At 46.7% G+C, this 19,782-nt stretch overlaps 2 protein-coding genes across 4 annotated transcripts in view; both read right to left on the reverse strand.

The window, feature by feature from the left end:
* Positions 1-19,782, reverse strand: part of LARP1 (La ribonucleoprotein 1, translational regulator) — a 773,488-nt gene that overhangs the window by 451,937 nt on the left and 301,769 nt on the right. For all 3 annotated transcript variants that reach the window (XM_086931251.1, XM_086931250.1, XM_086931252.1), the window contains exon 4: positions 3,147-3,306. In XM_086931251.1, coding sequence (XP_086787377.1) covers positions 3,147-3,306 — 160 coding nt within the window. The remainder of the gene's footprint in view (positions 1-3,146; positions 3,307-19,782) is intronic.
* On the reverse strand, positions 5,244-7,474 carry LOC147702577 (uncharacterized). Its single transcript, XM_086928804.1, has 2 exons — positions 5,477-7,474; positions 5,244-5,386 (listed from the first exon to the last, which is right to left on the reverse strand). Exon 1 carries the CDS (start codon positions 6,587-6,589, stop codon positions 5,507-5,509), a length of 1,083 nt encoding a protein of 360 aa, XP_086784930.1. The 5' UTR covers positions 6,590-7,474; the 3' UTR covers positions 5,244-5,386; positions 5,477-5,506.

Genomic DNA, 19,782 nt, shown 5'->3' on the forward strand with positions numbered 1-19,782 from the left:
GGTTCTCTCACCCTCATGTTTGCATTACAGTTACGCTTGTGTCATTTTTTTTTTTTTATGTGGGTTTCTCTCACCTTCATCGTTTAGGGTTCTCTCACTCATTTCTGTGCTTAGTTTGGTACATGAGTTCTCTTACTCATGTTTGCGCAAAAGTTTTGTTTAAGGGTTCTCTCACCCTCATTTGTGCATCATTGTATCCCTGTTTTTGGGATGGGTTTGGGTTGTAGTCCCATTTCCCCTCATGGTCTTTTTACCATTAGTTAACCCTCATGTCTGGGTTATAGGGTCAAAGTTTTTCTTAAGACTTTATACCTTCTCTGCCTGTGTTGGACGCTTTGTTGTACTTAAGTTGCGTGCATGGTCTCGTGTCCAGTGTGTAAGTCGCCCTGTGCATCACATTTTCAGTGTCGTGTGTAAGTCGCCATGTGCTTCACGTTTTCATTTGCGTGTAGTCTTTATTTGGCTCTCTATGTCTTGTGTGTAAGCTGGTTGTGCTTCACTTTTTCTATGTGTTGGTTTGACACATCGTGCTGCACCTATTCGTGCCGCGTGTGTTTTTGGGTATGTCCTTATAACACCTTAGTTTATGGGTTTACCCCATATTTTTACTGTTCCTCACTTAAGGAGTGGAATTTTGCCACATTGTGCTGCACCATCTTGTGCCGCGTGTATTCATAGGTCTGTCCTTTGTAACACCTTCGTTTATGGGTAAGCCCCATATTTTCAGGGTTCCTCACATGAGGAGTGGAATTTTGCCACATTGTGCTGCACCACCCAGTGCTGCGTGTGTTCTTAGGCTTGTCCTTTGTACACCTTCGTTCTGGGTTTTAGCCTTTGTTTTCTGAGTTCCTCTTTTGAGGAGTGGCTTTTTGTCTGCCACAGTCTACCTTTGTGGAGATCTTTTCTTCATTCTAGGTCTTACTTGCTTTGGGAGTACATTTTTTCATTTATCTTCATTTTCAATATTAAAGGAGGAGGATAGTGTTGGTGCTCGTGTTTACTGTATTTCTTCCTTCTTTATCTTGTTGGTCTGTTTTCCCTCTCGTGGTGTGGTTTCCTCCTCATCCCTGGGTTTACGGATTATCATCAATTGTAATTTCATGGTCTATAGTTTTCCTCCTCGCTGATAGTTTCCTCTTTCTTTTCTTTTCGCGAGGGAGAGGATAATGTGGTATTCTGAGTTGTATATTTATGTTCCTGCATTTCACTGCATCTAGCTGCTCAGCCAGCGTGAGTGTTCCATGTAAGAATGTTGGTGTGATTGACATGTATGGAATGATAGGGTGTTTGGTTTGAGTGTTGGCAGTTATAGATGGGCTGAGCAGCTAGGAGCTGCTCCTGGTGGGGCTGCTTGTTCCAGAGTTATACTTCCTGTTATCCTGCTTATGGCTGAATAAACCTACTTCTATATTCATTTACCAGGGATGTGGAATTCCTATAGCCCGACTCCAAGGACATGTTGTTTGGGGTCAAGGGCACCAAGTTTTAATGTTTATTTTGTCCTTGGGACAAGTAGGCCCAACCCCCTGCAGCACAAACCCTTTGGCTGCCAGTTTGCAGTACCACATTATGGATCAGGGAAGGAGACTATCTGCAGTTAAGGTAATATTTTTGCCCATATGTTACTGCTGTTCAAACTAGTATTTATGGTTCATTAATTAAAAGCCTTTATTATTAGGGTGAGCGCTCTAATTAAATATTGTAAGTGCCAACTACACTGCTGACAGTGGTTCCAGTACAAAAATGTTTGCACACGTGTTCAAAGTTTAGCAAAATGAAGCTATGTATAATGCTCCCGGAATGCTCTGATTTGATGCAAATTTTTGCAAAAGCCTGAAATCACAATTGATTCATTACTTTCAAAATAAAATGTTCATTAAAAAAATGAAAGCTGGAAAAAAAAATGAAAGCTGGAAAAAAAAATTGCTAAACTACTGTAAAGTTTCAGGTACCCTTTCTTTGCATCAACATTTAGTAACGTGTTGATGCATGCTAGTGTTTCCCAAAAATATTCATAATGGAAGATCAGTGTAACCAGTCAATAGGATTATGGGGGGGGGGGGGGGGGGGGGGGGGGGTGGGGGGGGTGGGGACGGGCGAACAAGCATTGGCAAAGCCAGTCGGTCTGAAATTAGGGGTCGGCTTTTTAGTTACGTCAATGTGTCACTTGTTTATGCATGGTAGTTGTAAAACCTTATTGGGGTGCAAGCTGCTAGGCCCTCAGCCTTAAACAAACATTGGCAAAAGCAAAAATAGTTGTTTGGTCTCAAAAAGCACACACTGCCACAGTAGTAACTGGCAATGAACAAAAATACTTTGTGTATCGATATGCTCCTTGTGAAAGAACGGAATGCTGTCAACTCACAGTGAAGCCAGCCGAAACAGAAGTTTAAGAAACACAAAAGGTCACGGTCAACGCCAGACCATATTAGGGGCCCAATTATTAAATACAATTTCAAAAGTGCACCCAAGATACATGTCCTTGCATTAAGGGTAGTTATGCGGCTTTTCGTGAATTCCCAAGAATTTACTGAAGTAGGACAATAAATAGTACTCCTAGAAAATATTTGTGAACTGCATTTTTGTATGGGCAAATATGCATGTGTAGATTTGCTCATGCAAAAATCTGAGTGTTTGCAAGTTCACTTTCCCTCCAACCACTTTTTTCCTAAGTAGGTTTACGTCTACCATCGTCAGGAGTAAATTTCCAACATTTCTCTGTATGGGAATATATTAGAAAAGAGTTTTTGATACCCTTAAAACATGCAAGTTAGTAGGTTTGCACCGACTCAAAAGGGCACTCTGACCCTGGAACTATTGCTTATCACTACCTTCAGCCCCAGTATGTAGATCTGCGGAAACGTGGTAACATAAGTGGATTGCAAGTATTCAAATACTACTATGGTATGAGCCCTGGCATAATCAAGGAGGCTTTATCAGAACTCTTATATAATGAGATTGCGGCCATAATTTGTTGCTGCTGTACATGGCACCAAGTGGGCAAGTGGATTTTGTTACCGGACAAGTAGATTTATGAAGCAACCTGCCCCATGGACAAGTAGATATTTTAGTAAATTCCACACCCCTGATCTACATCTGCCTCGGCTACATCATTACATGTATGTATGGACTAACATACTACACACCTTTTTTCTTCTGACCAGATTTCTGATTCTCATCATCGCCATTTTTCTCCTCTCCAGATTCGTCAGATCTTACTCTTTGATTCTCCTTCCCATCTCCTTTCTCCTCCTTCATCTCTTTCCTCATTAATGGTTTCTTCGACACCTGAAGTTTAGCAGAGGGCTGCAGAGATGGGGACAAAAGATTTAATTGATAATTTGGAATACATTAACGGGACCACAATGGTTTCAATCCTCCAGCCACTAGAGCACATTGAACATCCAGAATCTGTATGCAGCGGCATTGGGCATTAATTATATTCATTACTTATTTCCTCACGATGCAGTATTTTTATTCAGTTCCTTTGGTATTGGATCTTCCTCATGGGTCTCAGTATGTCTAAAGTGTAACCAAGGTCCAAAAAGTGTCATAATGAGGCTGTCGATTTGCTTGTGTGTTTTTAAGATGCCAGGGGGGGAGGTTTTTTTTGTGTATTTGTTATGTCACAAAACTGAAAAATTGTTTTAAAAAAAATTATATTCATTACTGCCAAATAAATAAAATGCCCCCTTGCGATTTGTATTCTAGTTTACTGAGAATAAAGATCTTGGGTGGGAACGTTCCTTACCACAATTATGAATAACCTGTTTTACGTGGGATACATACAACACTTCTGCTCTCTCTAAACACTGTAAACTGACGTTACAATTTATGGTACTTAAGGTAAATTTCGAGACCCAACATGAAAAATAACAAAAATGAGTCACTAAAGGCAAGGTTAGAATATATTATGCAAGTTGTTCAAACGTTTATATAGGAATGAGATATATTAAAACCCTCTACTATTGGGGCAAGTGCTCTACAGAAACGCACCGTGCTGTCCGCTCAGTTCGCATTACTGACAGTGGCTCCAGTACACTAACGTGTTAACGGTTGCAAAATGTAACAATTGAGTCTATTTTTAACGCTCCCAGAACACTCCAAATTGATATGCAAAGTACCTGTAGTAGCATGAAGGCAAGATTGGAGATTTCTATCAAAATAAAATACACAAAACATGTGCAACTTCTAAATGTTCCTAAACTATTACGCAACTTTAAATGCAATTTATCTGATGCTCCACTTACTAAAATAAGTTTTATGCATTCTAAAATATAAAAGATGAATGGATAGCAAATCTGTACCGAACAATAAGAAAATAAAAAGTCACAAAAGTACACGCAGGGACTTGTGCATTGGTTCAGATTTAGGACTTCGGAATTCACAACAATTTAAGAAAGCAGGCCTGGAAACTCCTACCAAACGTTTGTTAACATTTTCGAACAAGTGCATACACACGTATAAATCTGGCTTAGGTGGAAATCTGCTGAGCACATTGACATTGCTAAAAAGCACTCCCGCTGTTACTTGGAATAAATTCCCATCCTTCTTCAGCGTGCAAAGAGATTGAAGATGAGCTTCGACAATAACTTTAAACATGTTAATTTGTGGCGTGCACAGGCTCACAAGGAATTCCAACTTTGGAACGACGACCTCCTGACTTCTTCAAAACACTGCATGTAAATTTGTGGAAGGCGGCAAATGGAGCGTGGTTAAACTCCAGGTCCCAATGAGATGCCCAACTTGATCAGAGAGGCTATTTTCAGAGATCTGACAGAGGAACCCAGACAATCTGTCACCTTAATCTACGGCACCAAAAGGGGAGAGTAGATTTGTATCACTTCCTTGACAGAAAAATACAACTACGTGCCATTTTTCGCTTCACTCAACATTTTTCATACCAAGTGTTTCCCGGTATTTTCTTATTGGAAATCTTTTCCTGTCACGTAAGCGTTCACAAGATAAAGAAAGCAGAAAAAACCAAAACGAATAGTTTACCTGTCGGTGTAGTTTTGCAGCTTGAAGATCTTTCTGGATTCACTATGCTGTGCATATTCCGCGGTCTTGTGGTTGGGTCCGGATTCGTAGTCTTTTCTTTGTTTTTTTTTTTTTGTAGCCCTTGTGGGCGTCGGTGTCACACCTCCTTGGGTGCATTTCCGGTGACGTCGGCATGCTTTCTGTGGAAGCTCCCACTCTTGGGCGCCATCTTCGGATTCTTTTTTCCGTGTTTCTTTCTTTTCCGAAGTAATGGCAGTGATCTATCCAGGTGATAATTTCTTTACCACTTGTCCTTATGTTCACTTCTCATTTTTTTTTTTTTTTTTTTTTTTGACCACCTCTTCTCTCTCCAGCCTCATCTTTCTGGCGGAGGTGGGTGGGTTCGCTAGTGAATCCAGAAAGATCTTCAAGCTGCAAAACTACACCGACAGGTAAGAAACTATTTGTTTTGCAGCGTGAATCTTTCTGGATTCACTATGCTGTGCATCGATTTCGTAGCGGTTTCTCATTTCCGTGGCGGCTGGGTGGAAGATGAGCTCTGGTTTCTGAATATATGCTGGAGCACCCTTTGTCCGACTTGTGCTTCCTTGTTCATCTGCACATCCACGCAATAGTGTTTCGTGAATGTGTGTACCGAAGCCCATGTTGCCGCCAGGCATATGTCTTGTATGGGTGTGTTGGCCAGGAAGGCTATTGTAGCCCCCTTTTTCCTAGTGGAGTGGGCGCGTGCCCCCTCTGCCAGTTCTTCTCCTGCCCTTTTATGGCAGAGTTGGATAGTTTGCGCGATCCATCGTGCAATAGTGGTCTTAGTCACTGCCTTGCCCATGTAACTGTTGGCGGACACAAAGAACTGTTTCGTTTTCCTGTGCCCTTTAGTCCTTTCAATGTAATGCATGACCGCCCTTCTGGCGTCCAGTGTGTGTAGAGCTCGCTCTGCCTTAGTCGTTGGTTTTTGGAAAAAACTCGGTATCTGTATGGACTGGTTCATGTGGAACTTGGACACCACCTTCGGCATGAAGTGTGGGTCGGTCCTCATCACCACCCTGTCATTGTGTATTTGTAAGTAGGGCTCCTGTAGCGTTAGCGCTTGCAGCTCGCTCACTCTTCGTAAGGACGTTATTGCAACCAGGAAGGCAGTTTTCATAGTTAGCATCTTCAAGGAGGCCTTGTGAAGTGGCTCAAAGGGCTCCTTCATGAGTTCCGTCAGGACCACGTTTAAGTTCCATGCCGGTGGTGGTACCCGCTTGGGTGGTGCAATCATTTTTGCTCCTTCCAGGAACCTCTTCACGACCTGTGATGTGAAGAAGCTTCTGCCCATCTCCCCCCTTGTGTATGCCACTATAGCCGCCAGGTGAACTCTCAAGGAGGACGAGCTGAGGTTTTTCTCCAGTAAGTGAGTCAGGTACTTCAGTACGGTGGAGTCCTTTTTCAGTTTTTTGTGGAGCCCTTCCCTCTTGCACCACATCGTGAATCTTTTCCACTTTGCGACATAGCACTTCCGTGTGCTGGGCCTTCGTGCCTCCCGAAGGACCCTGAGGGTGCTCTCGGGCAGTCTCAAATGTGCGAACTCTATGTCTTCAGGAGCCATGCTACTAGGCTCATGCTCTCTGGTTCTGGGTGCAGCCCCTCTCCGTTCTGCATGGAGAGCAGGTCTTTTCTTCTGGCGAATCTGTGGGGTGCACACTGCGCCATCTCCATGATCTGCGAGTACCAAGTCTGCCCACCCACTGTGGCGTGACCAGTATCAGGGTCATGGTGCTCGCTCTGCACTTGCTCAGTACTCTGTGTATCAGTGGTATCGGGGGGAAAAGCGTACGCAAATTTCCCGGACCAATCTATCCATAGGGCATTCCCAAGGGACCCTTCTTCGTGTTGTCTGGATGCGAAGTTTCGGCATTTCGCATTCTGGCGTGTTGCAAACAGGTCCACAGATGGTGTTCCCCACCTGTTGAACAGCCTCCTTGTCTCCTGAGCATTGAGCTCCCATTCGTGGGATGCCGAGGTCTGTCTGCTCAGCCAGTCTGCCTGAATGTTCTCCTTCCCTGGTAGGTGTATGGCTAGCAGGTCTATCTGGAGAGGGATGGCCCACCTCCATATCTCCTGCGCCAGCGTCGAAAGCGTTGTTGACTGTGTTCCACCCTGCTTGTTGATGTAGAACATCGCTGTGGTGTTGTCTGTCTGTAGCAACACCCTCTGCCTGTACAGTCTTGTCTGGAAGGCTTTCAGTGCAAGGAAGATAGTCTTCAATTCGAGGAAATTGATGTGCCTTGTCGCATCTGCTGGCGTCCAAAGACCCCTCACTTTGAGCTCGTCCATGTGAGCGCCCCATCCCTTCAGGGATGCGTCCGTGGTGATGGTCACTGTCGGAGTTGGGAGTGTTAGAGGTTGTCCCCTTGTTAAGTTCTCCAAGGTCCACCATGCCATCTCCTTCTGCACTGCGTGCGTCACCACCACAAGATCCTCCTAACTGCCCGAAGCCTGTGACCATTGTTCCTGGAGCCATTCTTGCATGGGTCTCATGTGGAGCCGCACATTCGGCACTAGGTGGATGCACGATGCCATCATCCCCATGATCTTGCTCGCAGTCCTCACTGTCCGAGCTTGTCCCTGCCGGTAGAGGCGAGTTTCCTTGACCAGCGCCCTCGCTCTCTTCTCGCTGGGAAACACTTTGCCCTGTAAGGTGTTGATCTGTGCCCCCAGGAAGATCTTTACTTGCTCTGGCTCCATTGATGATTTCTTCCAATGGACGGAGAACCCCAGGTTTATGAGCGTGCTCGTCACTGCCTGTGCATGCTGCTTGCACTTCTGGTACGAGTTTGCTTTCACCAGCCAGTCGTCCAGGTAAGGGTATACGTGTATCCCCTGCCTTCGTAGGTGCGCTGCGACTGCCGCGAGGCACTTCGTGAATACCCTTGGTGCTGATTTCAGTCCAAAGGCCAGCGTTGTGAACTGGTAGTGGCCTCCTCCGATTGCGAACCTGAGCATATGCTTGTGCTTCTCGTTCATCGGTATGTGCAGGTAGGCGTCCTTGAGGTCTATCGTGACCATGAAGTCTCCGACCTGCGATTGCGGCAGCACCTCCTGCAGGGAGGTCATTTTGAACTTTTGTGTCCTTATGAATTTGTTGAGGAACCTTAGGTCTAGGATGGGTCTCATCTTGTCGTCGACCTTTGGTACTAGGAAGTACGTCGAGTATATTCCCTTGTTCCTTTCCCTGAAGGGAACTCTTTCTATGGCCTGTTTTTGTAGAAGTTCTTGCACTTCTTCCTGAAGCCTCGCCAGCTGTTCTCTTGCTGGTGGCTTCCCCCTTGGCTTTCTGTTTGTTGGCTTTCCTTCCAACTCCAAGCAGTATCCGAATTGGATGATGTTTAGTATCCATTTGTCTGATGTTATTTCTCTCCATTCTTGGAGATAGAACTTTAACCTTCCTCCCACTGGTGTCATGAGGTCGTAGGCTTCTAGATTGTCCTGACCCCTTCGTACGTGATGCCCCCTGGGGTCTTTCCTGTGGTCGGGCACCCGGAGGTGTCTGAAGTCACTTTGAGGTGGGCTGCTGCCCCCCTCTTCTATTCTGACCACGTCCATTTCTCCCTCGAAAGGACTGACCTCTTGGCTGGTATTGCCAGGACTGCTTCTAGTGACCTTGCTGAGCCTGCGGGTCTGTCTGGTGCGTCTGCTGGAAGGCCTGGTGCGATGTACCTGGCTGGTTTCCACCTCTCCCGCCGGGCCTCCGTGCCGGGGTGCCTCTTCTGTTGCCTCTGAACTGCAATGCCCCCATGGATCTTGCCGTCTCGTTATCTTTTTTGAGTTGGCATAGTTTGTCGTCAACCGTTGCCCCGAAAAGTGTTTCGCCGTTGAACGGTGTGTTCAGGATACTGTGTTGCACCTCGGGTTTGAACCCTGAGATCCTGAGCCAGGCGTGTCTCCTTTCCGTGACACCCATCATCATGAGCCTGCTGGCGGTGTCTGCTCCGTCCAGGGCCGTCTTAAGGCAAGAATTTGCCGCGTTCTTCCCATCTTCGATCAACTTTTCGGCCTTCTGCCTGGCATCCTGGGGTAGGTCCTTCACCAAGTGCCCCAGCCCCTCCATGATCTGGTACATGTGCCTGTTTAACAGGGCGTTGGAGTTAGCCATCCGCCAATGGGTCGCGGCATTTCGCTCGATCCTTCTCCCCACCAGATCCATCCTCTTGCTCTCCTTATCCGGCGGTGGGCCCGAGGTAGTGGATACGCTTGCCCTCTTCCTAGCTGTCGAAGTGATAATGGAGTCAGCGGAGATTTCGCCTCGGATGTAGGCCGGGTCCTTCGAGGAGTGTTTGTATTTTTTCTCTGTTCTGGGAGTTACCGCCTTGCATGTTGCGGGCTCTTTGAACGCTTCCTTTCCCAGAGCCAAGACGCTCTCGAGCATTGGGAGGAACTGGCTTCTTGTCTGTGTTGGAAGCAAAGTCTCTAGCAGGAAGTCTGCTTTCTGCTTTTCTTCGTCGAGTTTCAACTTTAATGCAGTTGCGGCTGATTGTATCGCAGAGTTGTACGCCCCGATGTCGTTCGGCGGCGAGGGTCTCGAGGGGTACGAGTCGACCGGCTCTTCCGGGCTCTCGGTGTCGACGTCTAGGTAATCCTCCTCGCGTGGGTCAGAGGTGACCGACTCGGCGTCCACCCTACTGCCCTCTTAGTCCTCATAACTGTAATCCTCGTAGGGATTTTCTTCAGCTTCCCGCTCGTCGACCATCTCGTCGCTCGGCACATGGTCGTCGACCTGTTCCTCTTCCTCCTCGACCAGATCTAGCACGGTGTGCTTGGTCTTGAGTGGAATCGTGAAGGCACTCATCTCGGCGGCGACCTCCTTTCTCCGCTGCAAGAGGCTTGCCATCTCGGCCTCTAGCCGACGCCTTTTCCTTTCCACCTCGGCCGCGTGTTCGGCTTCGGAACGTTCGGCCCCTCTCTTCGGCGCCTGGCTCGGCGGCGAGATTTTCGGCATCGACGGCTTGGACGTCGAACTGGCTTTCGGGTCCTTGGACGGTGCCGAGGCTTTAGGGTCTTTCTCCCTCGACGTCGATCGGTCCCTTTCGGCGACGATCTTCGACGCTTTCTGCTGGTCAACAGCTTTCGGCGCCAGGGACTCCTTCTCCGAGGATCCGCTGGGCCTGCTTGTGGTCGCGGACGGCAGATGTCGCTGCGTCGGCGCCTTCGGGTTCTTGGCCTCGTACTTTCGAGACTCAGAGTCTCTCGTGCTCTTGTGGGACGACGAGTCTCCTACCTTATCAGGTGTCTTCTTGTAATCGGTCTCTACGACCGTGTAGCTGTCGTCTTCGGCGGCAGCGTTGTCCTCCTCCTCGGAAATCCCTAGCTCGTACAGCGATGGCGTCGGGGATTTTCCGCCGAGGGCGGCGTGTGCTACCCTCTGTCTCTTCCTCACGCGAAGGGTCTTCTGGGCGAAGACAGCGCAGGTGTTGCAGTCCTCGCTTCTGTGTTCAACCGGTAGGCAAAGGTTGCAAACCGGGTGCTGGTCCTTCTGTGCGTACTTGTGTCTGCAGTTCGGGCAGAACTTGAACGGTGTGTTGTCCATCCTCGTGCGTTCAGGCCTCCCTGACCGCGTGGACGTCGACGATCGTCGAAGTTGTCGAGGTTTTCACCTTCTTCCCTCTTCGTCGCTGTTCTGTGAAGTCTTCTTAGTCTTCTTCTTCCAATATCTCCTCCAACTTCCACTCTTTTCAGTACTTTCTCCAAAAATGTCTGGAGCCCAAACGGGAACGATCTAGACCCGACCGCGGAAAAAAGAATCTGAAGATGGTGCCCAAGAGTGGGAGCTTCCGCAGGAAGCATGCCGACGTCACCGGAAATGCACCCAAGGAGGTGTGACGCCGACACCCACAAGGGCTACAAAAAAAAAAAAAAAAACAAAGAAAAGACTAAGAATCCGGACCCAACCACAAGACCGCGGAATATGCACAGCATAGTGAATCCAGAAAGATTCACGCTGCAAAACTATGTCACACAGACTTTCATCTTGTTAAAGGCAACGGCAAAACAAACATTCAAGTGAATTCTCAAAGCAGAGGTAATTTAGGCTGCGAAAAGGGAGGAAGATGTCAGAAGCCTGAAGGACCAAAGACACTGAATTCAATCTTCAAGGCTACTTTGAATCCATGCCTTCCACCTAATGAGTGATGTAGAACAGTTTTAGATGTCCTATCCTATTCTTGGTACCGGGAAAAACAAAGTGCACTTACCTTCTATTCTAGAGGTTGTTCCCAGTTTTCCTCGTCGGGCCAGCATTACCTACCTCTTTCAGTAATGTTTATGCCATCTAACAGTTTCGTTTGCGAGGCAATTCTCAGGTTTCGGTACCGATTACATACAAAACACTAGCTGTAATGTAACAAGCAGGGGTAGGCTTGCCACGCGTAATTTTGCGTACTGTAATTACTCGAAATGACAGCAAAATTGTGAAATTAGACGAGATGCATCTCATTCAAAAATTAACACTGCGTTCAAAACAGTCGCTCTTATTCAGATTTGCAGTTGTGCTAAATTATCCAGTCTGTTTGCGTAAAAAAAAAATTAAATGCCACATGTTAATTTACTTGAACTTTATATCTTGCGTAAAAATGTCACCATTAAATTGTACAATGTGGCGTAATCTAGGTAATTTAGCATACATTTTATTACACAAAGTACAAAAATTATGTCATTTACTCCAGCGTAATGAGACTTTTGCCTAGGTCTAATTACAAGCAGCCATTAAACTAAGCTGACAATCCCATTGCTGCGTTACACCTGCATTGTTGACACCTGAAAATTGGATTATATATTGGTAATTTGGATGGGTGAAGAGGGCCTCAGCAAAAGTCACACCCGAACTTAGTGTTCATATTGGATTAATGCATTCCCCTTAGCAGGATGTGGTGGCTGCTTCTACTGGCCACAGTAGCTTGACACTGCAGAGGTTTGAAGGATCCATCAACCAGGGCAGATCTCGATATGCAGACTGAAAGATTCACACCAGAGCCAAAATACTGCCTTATTTTTGCAGCCACTGCCACCACGCACCAGTGGAGGGGGTCTTAATTTATCACCAGACGCGAGGCATCAAGATACATAAGGGCATTAGGCCTAGCAGTCAACCGACTCAAGACCAGGATCCAAGCTAAGGAAAGAGGACTCATCACCCAAATATTCAAAATACTCTGAGGATGAAAGTCCTTCATAAGAAGCCCCACCTTGTTATAGAGAAGCCTCTGTGTGGTAGTGGGGTGAGACTTCTGGACTTTTACGTTAAAGCCCAGGTCATGGAACAGTTACTGTCTGCTGTAAATGGTCCTGAACCACAAGTCGGACTCAAGTCTTCACCACTCAGTCCAAGTACAGGAGTAAATAAACTCCAGACCACTGCAGTGAAGCTGTTAAAACAATCAGCACCTTTGAAGAGAGCTGCTGTCAGTCCAAAAGTGAAAGCATAAACAGATACGTGTAGAGCCCTCCACAGTGAACCTGAAGTGTGGGTGAGAAGAATCTGAGAATCTGAAGATGAAAGTAGGCATCCTGTAGTTAAAGGCCACCAGGACCTGGCTCAGAAACCGCATCTTTAATTTGTCCTACCATGCAAAATGGTTCAGGGTAGATTTTAGTACTCAGTCCTTCTTGGAGAGAAAGAAAACTAGTTCTAACTTTGCAGCACCGGGTATCCTCTCTGATCAGAAGTAGAGATCATTTTTCTAATGTATTCCACCTGCTTTGCAACATTGCTCTCTTAAAGTACTGTTGAAATATTTGCCAAAGATACCAACCTGAATGCTTATTTTCTCCTAAACGTGATGAGTTAGAGATTGAACATGGATATCATCTTTCCTAACTTTTTGGGTGGTCGGGTGAAATATGTTTAGCAAAGCCTCCTTTAAAGCTATTCTGACCAAAATGCACATTCTGAGTCCTGTTAGTGCAATATTAGTTGAAATGAATAAAACATTTTTACTTTGTAGCTTTGTGGGGGCATGTGTTTGGTACAAGTTTATTGTAAACAGCTTAAAAAATTGGCATCACCTTTTTGTTGCGATCTGCAGGACAGACCGGCCCAAGGACAGTCATACCTGTTAGAAGAATAGCACCTTGGCCCTCCCTTTTACCCTTGCTGATGTCTCATGATGTAATGGGGGTCTCTAAGCAGGTTACCTTGGTTTGCGAAGTCTGAGTGGCCCGAAGCTAAAGGATAGTTTCTATTCTTTCTGACTATCACATTAGAGTGATCTTGGAAAAGGATGACCTCTCCCAACCTTGTGTTTTTGTTGTGCAGTCATAGGTGTAGACTTGTATTGTTGTCCTGCCTAAGATGATGTAGGTATCACTGATGGGACTCTTCAGTTTATGGACAACTGTTGGTAAAAAGGTAGATTTAAAGGTTTATACTGCACATCTGAAAAAGCTTGACCGACCAAACCGATAATGCGTCCTTTTGGCGTTCAAGCGCCTCAAAATGGAATGAACAGAATCAAATCCTGACTGGATAATATGTTTAGACAACTCCATCGGTCACCATCAGCTTCAAAGCTTCATCTTTCTCCTTCCTGTATTATACAGCTTACAATGTTCTCAACCAATAGCCAGAGCGAACACGTAGACCTGGCTAAAGTCATTGCATCCATTAACTGGCCTCACAGTCAAAGATCTGGGAAAAACAACCAATTTTTGGTATTGTCTGTTTATTCGACTTCTTGTCAGATGGCCACTCTAGACTGACAGCTGTAGAAGTGTATTTTCTTAAGCCACGCGACTATCAAAGCACAAAATATTGAAAGGGAAGTCCATATAGATAAGTATAGATTTACTATGCCTAACTCCACATCTTCGTACCTTGAAGGTATAGGTACATATATGTGCAGTTCGGTATAGAACATCTAGACTTGCATGTCGGTATTATTTTTCCATATCTTTTACTCTATTTTTAGTGCCATCGGTATTTTGAGTGATATTGCACCCCAGCTGAATTACGCACAGCAGAAAATGTCACGCGCCGGCGTCTTACTCCAGCCGAAGAGCAGCGTTGTAACTGGGTCCAGTAGGATTTTAACTCTGTTGCCCTTTTCAGTGACCCTTTCAGCGAACATTTGCACTGCATTTATCACCTGTCATTGGTTCCAAGTACACTCTTTTCGTAGGGAACACGCTGTGTATTTATCTACTACCGAGCATAGTTTGATTACTGTTGAATACATGAGGCTGTTTTCTATTTCCAAATTGTAGTCCGTATTATTTGATGATATCGAATAGTTTAAGGGAACCGTGAGATATCAAAATGTACAGATCTAAGGACCGGATAAGAAAAAAAACGTCTGTTTGGTCTGACTGATTTTTTTAGACCACCCTGCTTTGGATTTTACTAACAAAATATACGTAGGAAAGCACCGACAAATACATATTTTGTTGAAGGTTAAACTGTGACAGGTTCTCAAAGGACTAAAGCAGGGTGCCCCAGGCCTCACGACTAGTCTGTCACTGGTTGTATGCTGAGACCTGACACTTGGGCTGAATAGTTTCCCCAGAAGTTTGCTTATTTTATTTATTTAAAAAGTTTTATAAAGCGCAAACAAGATCCTAGCGGGTATCAGAGCGCTGTACATACAGTAAATGTTACTTAAACAGAAAACCAAAGCAGATCAGAAACATATGTACAAGGGAAATAATAAAAACAGCCTAGTTAGGTGTAACATCAAAGGAAAGAAAGTGTCTTGAGGGTTGGGGGCACATGTGCGTTTCGTCACAGGACTTCCGTAGGTTCAGCAGCATCATGTGAACTTGGCCATGAGGATGGCTTTAACTTCCTTTTTAAAAAAGGTAGTGGATGGGTTGAGTCTGATTTCTGGTGGTATAGCATTCCAAATTCTGGGTGCCATCCCAGAGAAGGATCTGTTATACGTTTTTTTCTTATGGAATTTTTGTGGTTTTAGTAGTAGTTTTGCCGCACTTCTTAGGTGTGCAGACCCGATGAGTCAAAAGAGGCTCGGAAGGCGGGAGTCTGTTGCCCAAGATTATATATACAGCGGCGGCCAGGAAAGGGACAGAAACAACAGACGGATAATCAAAAAAGGTATTTTTTTATAAAACCCGGGTGCTCGCTGCCAGAGAACATTGGCTGCGCGGCTAAGTAGGCCGCGTTCCGCATTTTACAAATAATCTTACTCAAAGCTGCGGAATACTGGCCTTGTAAACATTCACAAAGTTCTTTTTGGAGAACAGTATTTTATTTTCTAGACTAAAACATGTTAGGGTCCCACATAAAGAAAGGTTAATTGTGACAGCAGGACAAAAACTCACCTTGCAAACAGGTACCCTTGAATTCAACAATACAGCATGCCTCGGATTACGAAGCCGAAAAAAGCTGAAAGCTCTGAGTTGACCAGCACAGTGTGTGGGGTGCATGCGTGCTCACCTTGTGTACGCCCTTACAGAAGAAAGCCCCTTTCAAAGCTCGACGAACTCCCTTGACTGTCTCCAGGGAAAAGACGAACGCCATTGCGGACGAACGCAGTAACAATGAAAAAAAACGCATGCACAAAAAAAAAACAAGTCACGCAGACAACCCCCCCCCCCCCCCCCCCTCGACTCTTCACTCTGTCCGATCACTGCTCAGGCCTCCTCTCCACCACAGAGAGGCTGATGTCACTGAAGTCCTCGAGAGCTGCAGCCAATCCCGGCGCAGCCCTCTGTTGACGCGGCGGGAATGGCTGAAACTTTGAGCCAACCACAGCGCGGCACGGAGGTGACGTAGGTGGAGCAGGCAACGGCGTCCCGGGGTTCCCGGGCTGCTGGCGGTGCTTCTAATGGCAATATTGAAGCACTCACACGGCGGTGAAGTTGGGGGGTAAGTTCACACACCATAAGTACCTCGGGCCAGGAGCGGGGATCTTATTACGTACAGCGCTTTCTCTGCAGCGCTTCCCAGTTCTAAATACGCAGACTCCACCGTGTGTGTGTGTGTGTGTGTGTGTGTGTGTGTGTGTGTGTGTGTGTGTGTGTGTGTGTGTGTGTATGCATGCATGCGTGTGTGCCTGCGTGGGTGTATGTGTGTGTGCCTGCGTGGGTGTGTGTGTGTGTGTGTGTGCGCATGCGTGAGTGTTGCTGTGTGTGATTGAGAGAGGCTGTGAAACGGAGGCAGGGGATGTGCACAGCGCCGTGCGCGCCCTCGAGGACAAATCTGAGACAGCAGAGGCGCGTGGCCGAACGCGGTCTCAGATTCCCTCGAAAGTTAAAGCAATAAGCCTTTCGCTGACGCTCGACCTAATGAGTAAAAGCTCCACTTACATAGTCCCTTGGTGTAGCAAGATACTCACTTCCACCTCTAGTATTGAGGAGTGAACATCAGAGCCTATTCTGAAGGTGTAGCCTGAAGGGGAGGACAGAAAAGAGTAGCCAACGCAGATCAGCCTTTTTATATTTTTGGGGAGCTCAGCAACCACTTTTTGCTACCAGGCTGCTCCTTTCCTTAAAGCAAACTTTGGAAGCAACTTTGATAATTAACAGCTCCAAAACTGGTGCCCAGCACATTAGAACTGCAAATGAAACAAAAGAAGGAAAAACAGTGGCTGATGCGTCATTTTGTTATCTCGATGTGGAACAGTATGCAACAATCATTGGCCAAAACGCGCTATTGGTGCACCTACTGTTTGTTGCTGCCTGCCCGGTTGTTGGTGGGGATCTCAGCCGCTGCATACCTCCTGTGGGGCCCGCTGCATTTTCCCAGCGGCTGAAAGCCGCTATTGCTGCCATCTACATAGGGGGGACCACAAGACCCAGAAGCCCCGGCGGCGTGACTCTCCACGGACCTGCGCCAGGAGGCGCATAAATTCAAACAAGGCCCCACACAGCGCGGGACGTGCTATTGGAGCACCTACTGCTTGTTGCTGCCTGCCCCGTTGTTGGTGGGGATCTCGGCCGCTGCATACCTCCTGCGGGGCCCGCTGCATACCTCCTGCGGGGCCCGCTGCATTTTCCGAGAGGCTGAAAGCCGCCATCTACATCGCCGCGCTAGGGGATCCACAAGACCCAGAAGGCGCGGCGCTTCACGGAACTACGCCAGGAGGCGCATAAATTCAAACAAGGCCCCACGCAGCGCGGGACGCGCACGGTCCGCGCCTGTCAAAGCCAGAAGAAGGTAGGGCCAACCCCCCTTCATCTCAACATTAGACTTCTGCATCTTGCAAATTTGGTCAGTGACTTTGATTTTGTTCACCTATTGCGGACTATGATATTTTCCCACATCTTAGCATTTTTTGTTTGAATAGGAGCACGACCAAGGGCATCCGTAAAGGGGTTGGAGGCCAAGGGGTTGCAGGCACTCTTGATGCCTTCCTTATTAGGGCAGAGTCACTCTTAACCCATGAAATAGAACTTACGCAAAGAAGACTATCACTGGAGACACGTCGAGTCTCAATGGAAGTCCCCACAGGCGGGCCCCTGTTAAACCTATTGAATTTAGCTGAATCTAATTTGGACAGCATCTATCAATCGGCTCTCGGGCCTCCTGAGCCTATAATAGTCACTGTAGAAGATCCACAAATTATAGATATAGATATTACTGCCACGTCACCATCCCCACCTCAAATTGTAACACGATCAACACGACAAACACAGGTTGGGGGCGGTACAGTTTTGGCCACAACACAAAAGGAAGGTGAGGGGTCTACCTCTCACAACCCAACAAACTAGCAAAGCGGCTAAAACAAAAGGCTCTGTTCGAGGCAAGACAGGTCCCTCTGACGAGGTAACTTATTACTTCTATCAGCCCACGTGCTACTAGATGGCAATGCCCCTGAAAGCAGCCCCAAATTGACTTGGAAGATGGCTTATTAGCCAAATTAGAGGGCAAATAATGGTGTTACTAAACCCATTGTTAAATAAACTTGTAGACATTGACACCCGATTAAACAATATTGAGCAAAAACCTTTTTCTCAATCTAGTCAGCCACCAAATGGAAGCCTAACAGCCCAGGTGGGGTCTAGTACAAGTTTGGCTTCTGTTTTACAACAGCCTTCAATGGCCGATGATAGTACCGTTAGAACAGGTACGTACACACAGGCTCTTTCAATACATACTACCAGCACAAACTAATTCCACTCAAAGAGGAGTAATAACTGGGGAAAATTGCTGGGGTTTGAGTGAAGGTGGTCTAACCACTGTTCAAACCGCTCATAGTAAGGGACACCTTAACCACTTCGACGCGATTGACTGAACTGTTCCGTCACGCCCCTCGGGTGGGCTGTGCTCATGACGAAACGGTTCAGTCACGATCCGCTCGCGGCGCCTGCGTGGCGCTGATTTCGCGCCTGCGCAGCGAGTTTCATTAAGCGGGCGGGGCCGTGACGGAACGGTTCTGTCACCCGTGCAGGTGAGCCGCGCGCCCCCACCCCCGCGACCGTTAGCGCTGCGGCGGAATAGCCGCCGAAGCGAAGGTGTTGATCTACCCCCAGATTGTACACCCTATATTGTTGTGCTCTCAAATGTTCCACCAATAGCACCCAATTCTGAGGAGCACTAGACCTCATTAAGAAATAGGGTACTCCACTTTTTGGACACAAAGACAGGGTTGGGTAGCCATTTGTTTCAGGATTTTAAAATGGTTAGAAGGGTCCCCTGGATAGGGAAATCGAACAAAATGAGGGGTGATTGCATAGTATTGAATTTTGGGTCCCCAGAATTAGTACAAACCATTTTAGAAAGAGCAGGGACAAGGCATATGGGAAGGGATTCATATCCTACCACTGTTTTTTTTCTATCGTAACCTTCCTCCATTACCTGTGTATAGACGCGATCCCCCGTTATTGTTCACAATCAGGGGACATATGAGTTTAATGTGCCAACCTACAACCGGTTTGATAAGGCTTTTTCAAACCTAGATTCACAGGAGTGACTGTCAGATAGGTTGGCCAATGTCAAACTGAGGGACACATTAGCTATTTGACAAACTACCATGACAAAAGAACAGGAAGTCCTGGAACTGCGGAACACAGTCATCAAGCCCAGCTGACTATCATGCAGAGGGTGGTATTGGATATGTGTTAACTGGCAGTGGGGGAATAACCAAGACCCCTCATAATACTGATAGAAGCAAAAATGATTCTGACTTTAGAATCCTGAGCTGGAATGCTGCTGGCCTTGAGCCAAGATTAGCTGACACAGATTCGCTACGTATAATATCTTACCAAGATGTAATAATGTTTCATGAAACATGGGCTTCACACGATCTGCATATAGAAGGCTTCCATTGTTTCAGTTCAATAGCACCTAGGCCTGATTTTGGCCGTGCAGTTGGGGGCTTATTCATTGGGATTAGTATAGCATCTGGAGGGAGCATTAAGGTAATGAAAAACCAAAGGAAATGATGGACAGAGCGTTGACAATACAAGCACTCACCCCCAGTCAACTGATCTGGGTTTAATCCATCACCGTTCTTTAGCCCACTCTGCCACCCCTTGTTCAGACATGGTCAATTGCAAATCAGTCTGACCCTGTGCCTCATGGGAACAGTACAGCCCTAACTGCCAAGCCATGCCTTCCCTGGACCGGAAACAAGCTACAGAGGACCGGTTTCTGGCATTACAGCTGTCTTCAGCCCGGCTTGCTTGAATCCAGTGGCAAAGTGAGCAAGGGACTCACGTCTGAGCATACCCTGCCAACTTATGGCGAACAAAGAAAAACCAAAGGAAATGATGGACGGAGCGTGGACAATACAAGCACTCACCCCCAGTCAACTGATCTGGGTTTAATCCTTCACCGTTCTTTAGCCCACT

This window comes from Lissotriton vulgaris, chromosome 7 (assembly GCF_964263255.1).
Source record: "Lissotriton vulgaris chromosome 7, aLisVul1.2, whole genome shotgun sequence".
NCBI classification, from domain to species: domain Eukaryota; kingdom Metazoa; phylum Chordata; class Amphibia; order Caudata; family Salamandridae; genus Lissotriton; species Lissotriton vulgaris.

Coding starts and splice junctions, on each gene's coding strand:
- LOC147702577 (XM_086928804.1), bottom strand. CDS start 6,589: ATGGCTCCTGAAGACATAGAGTTCGCACATTTGAGACTGCCCGAGAGC.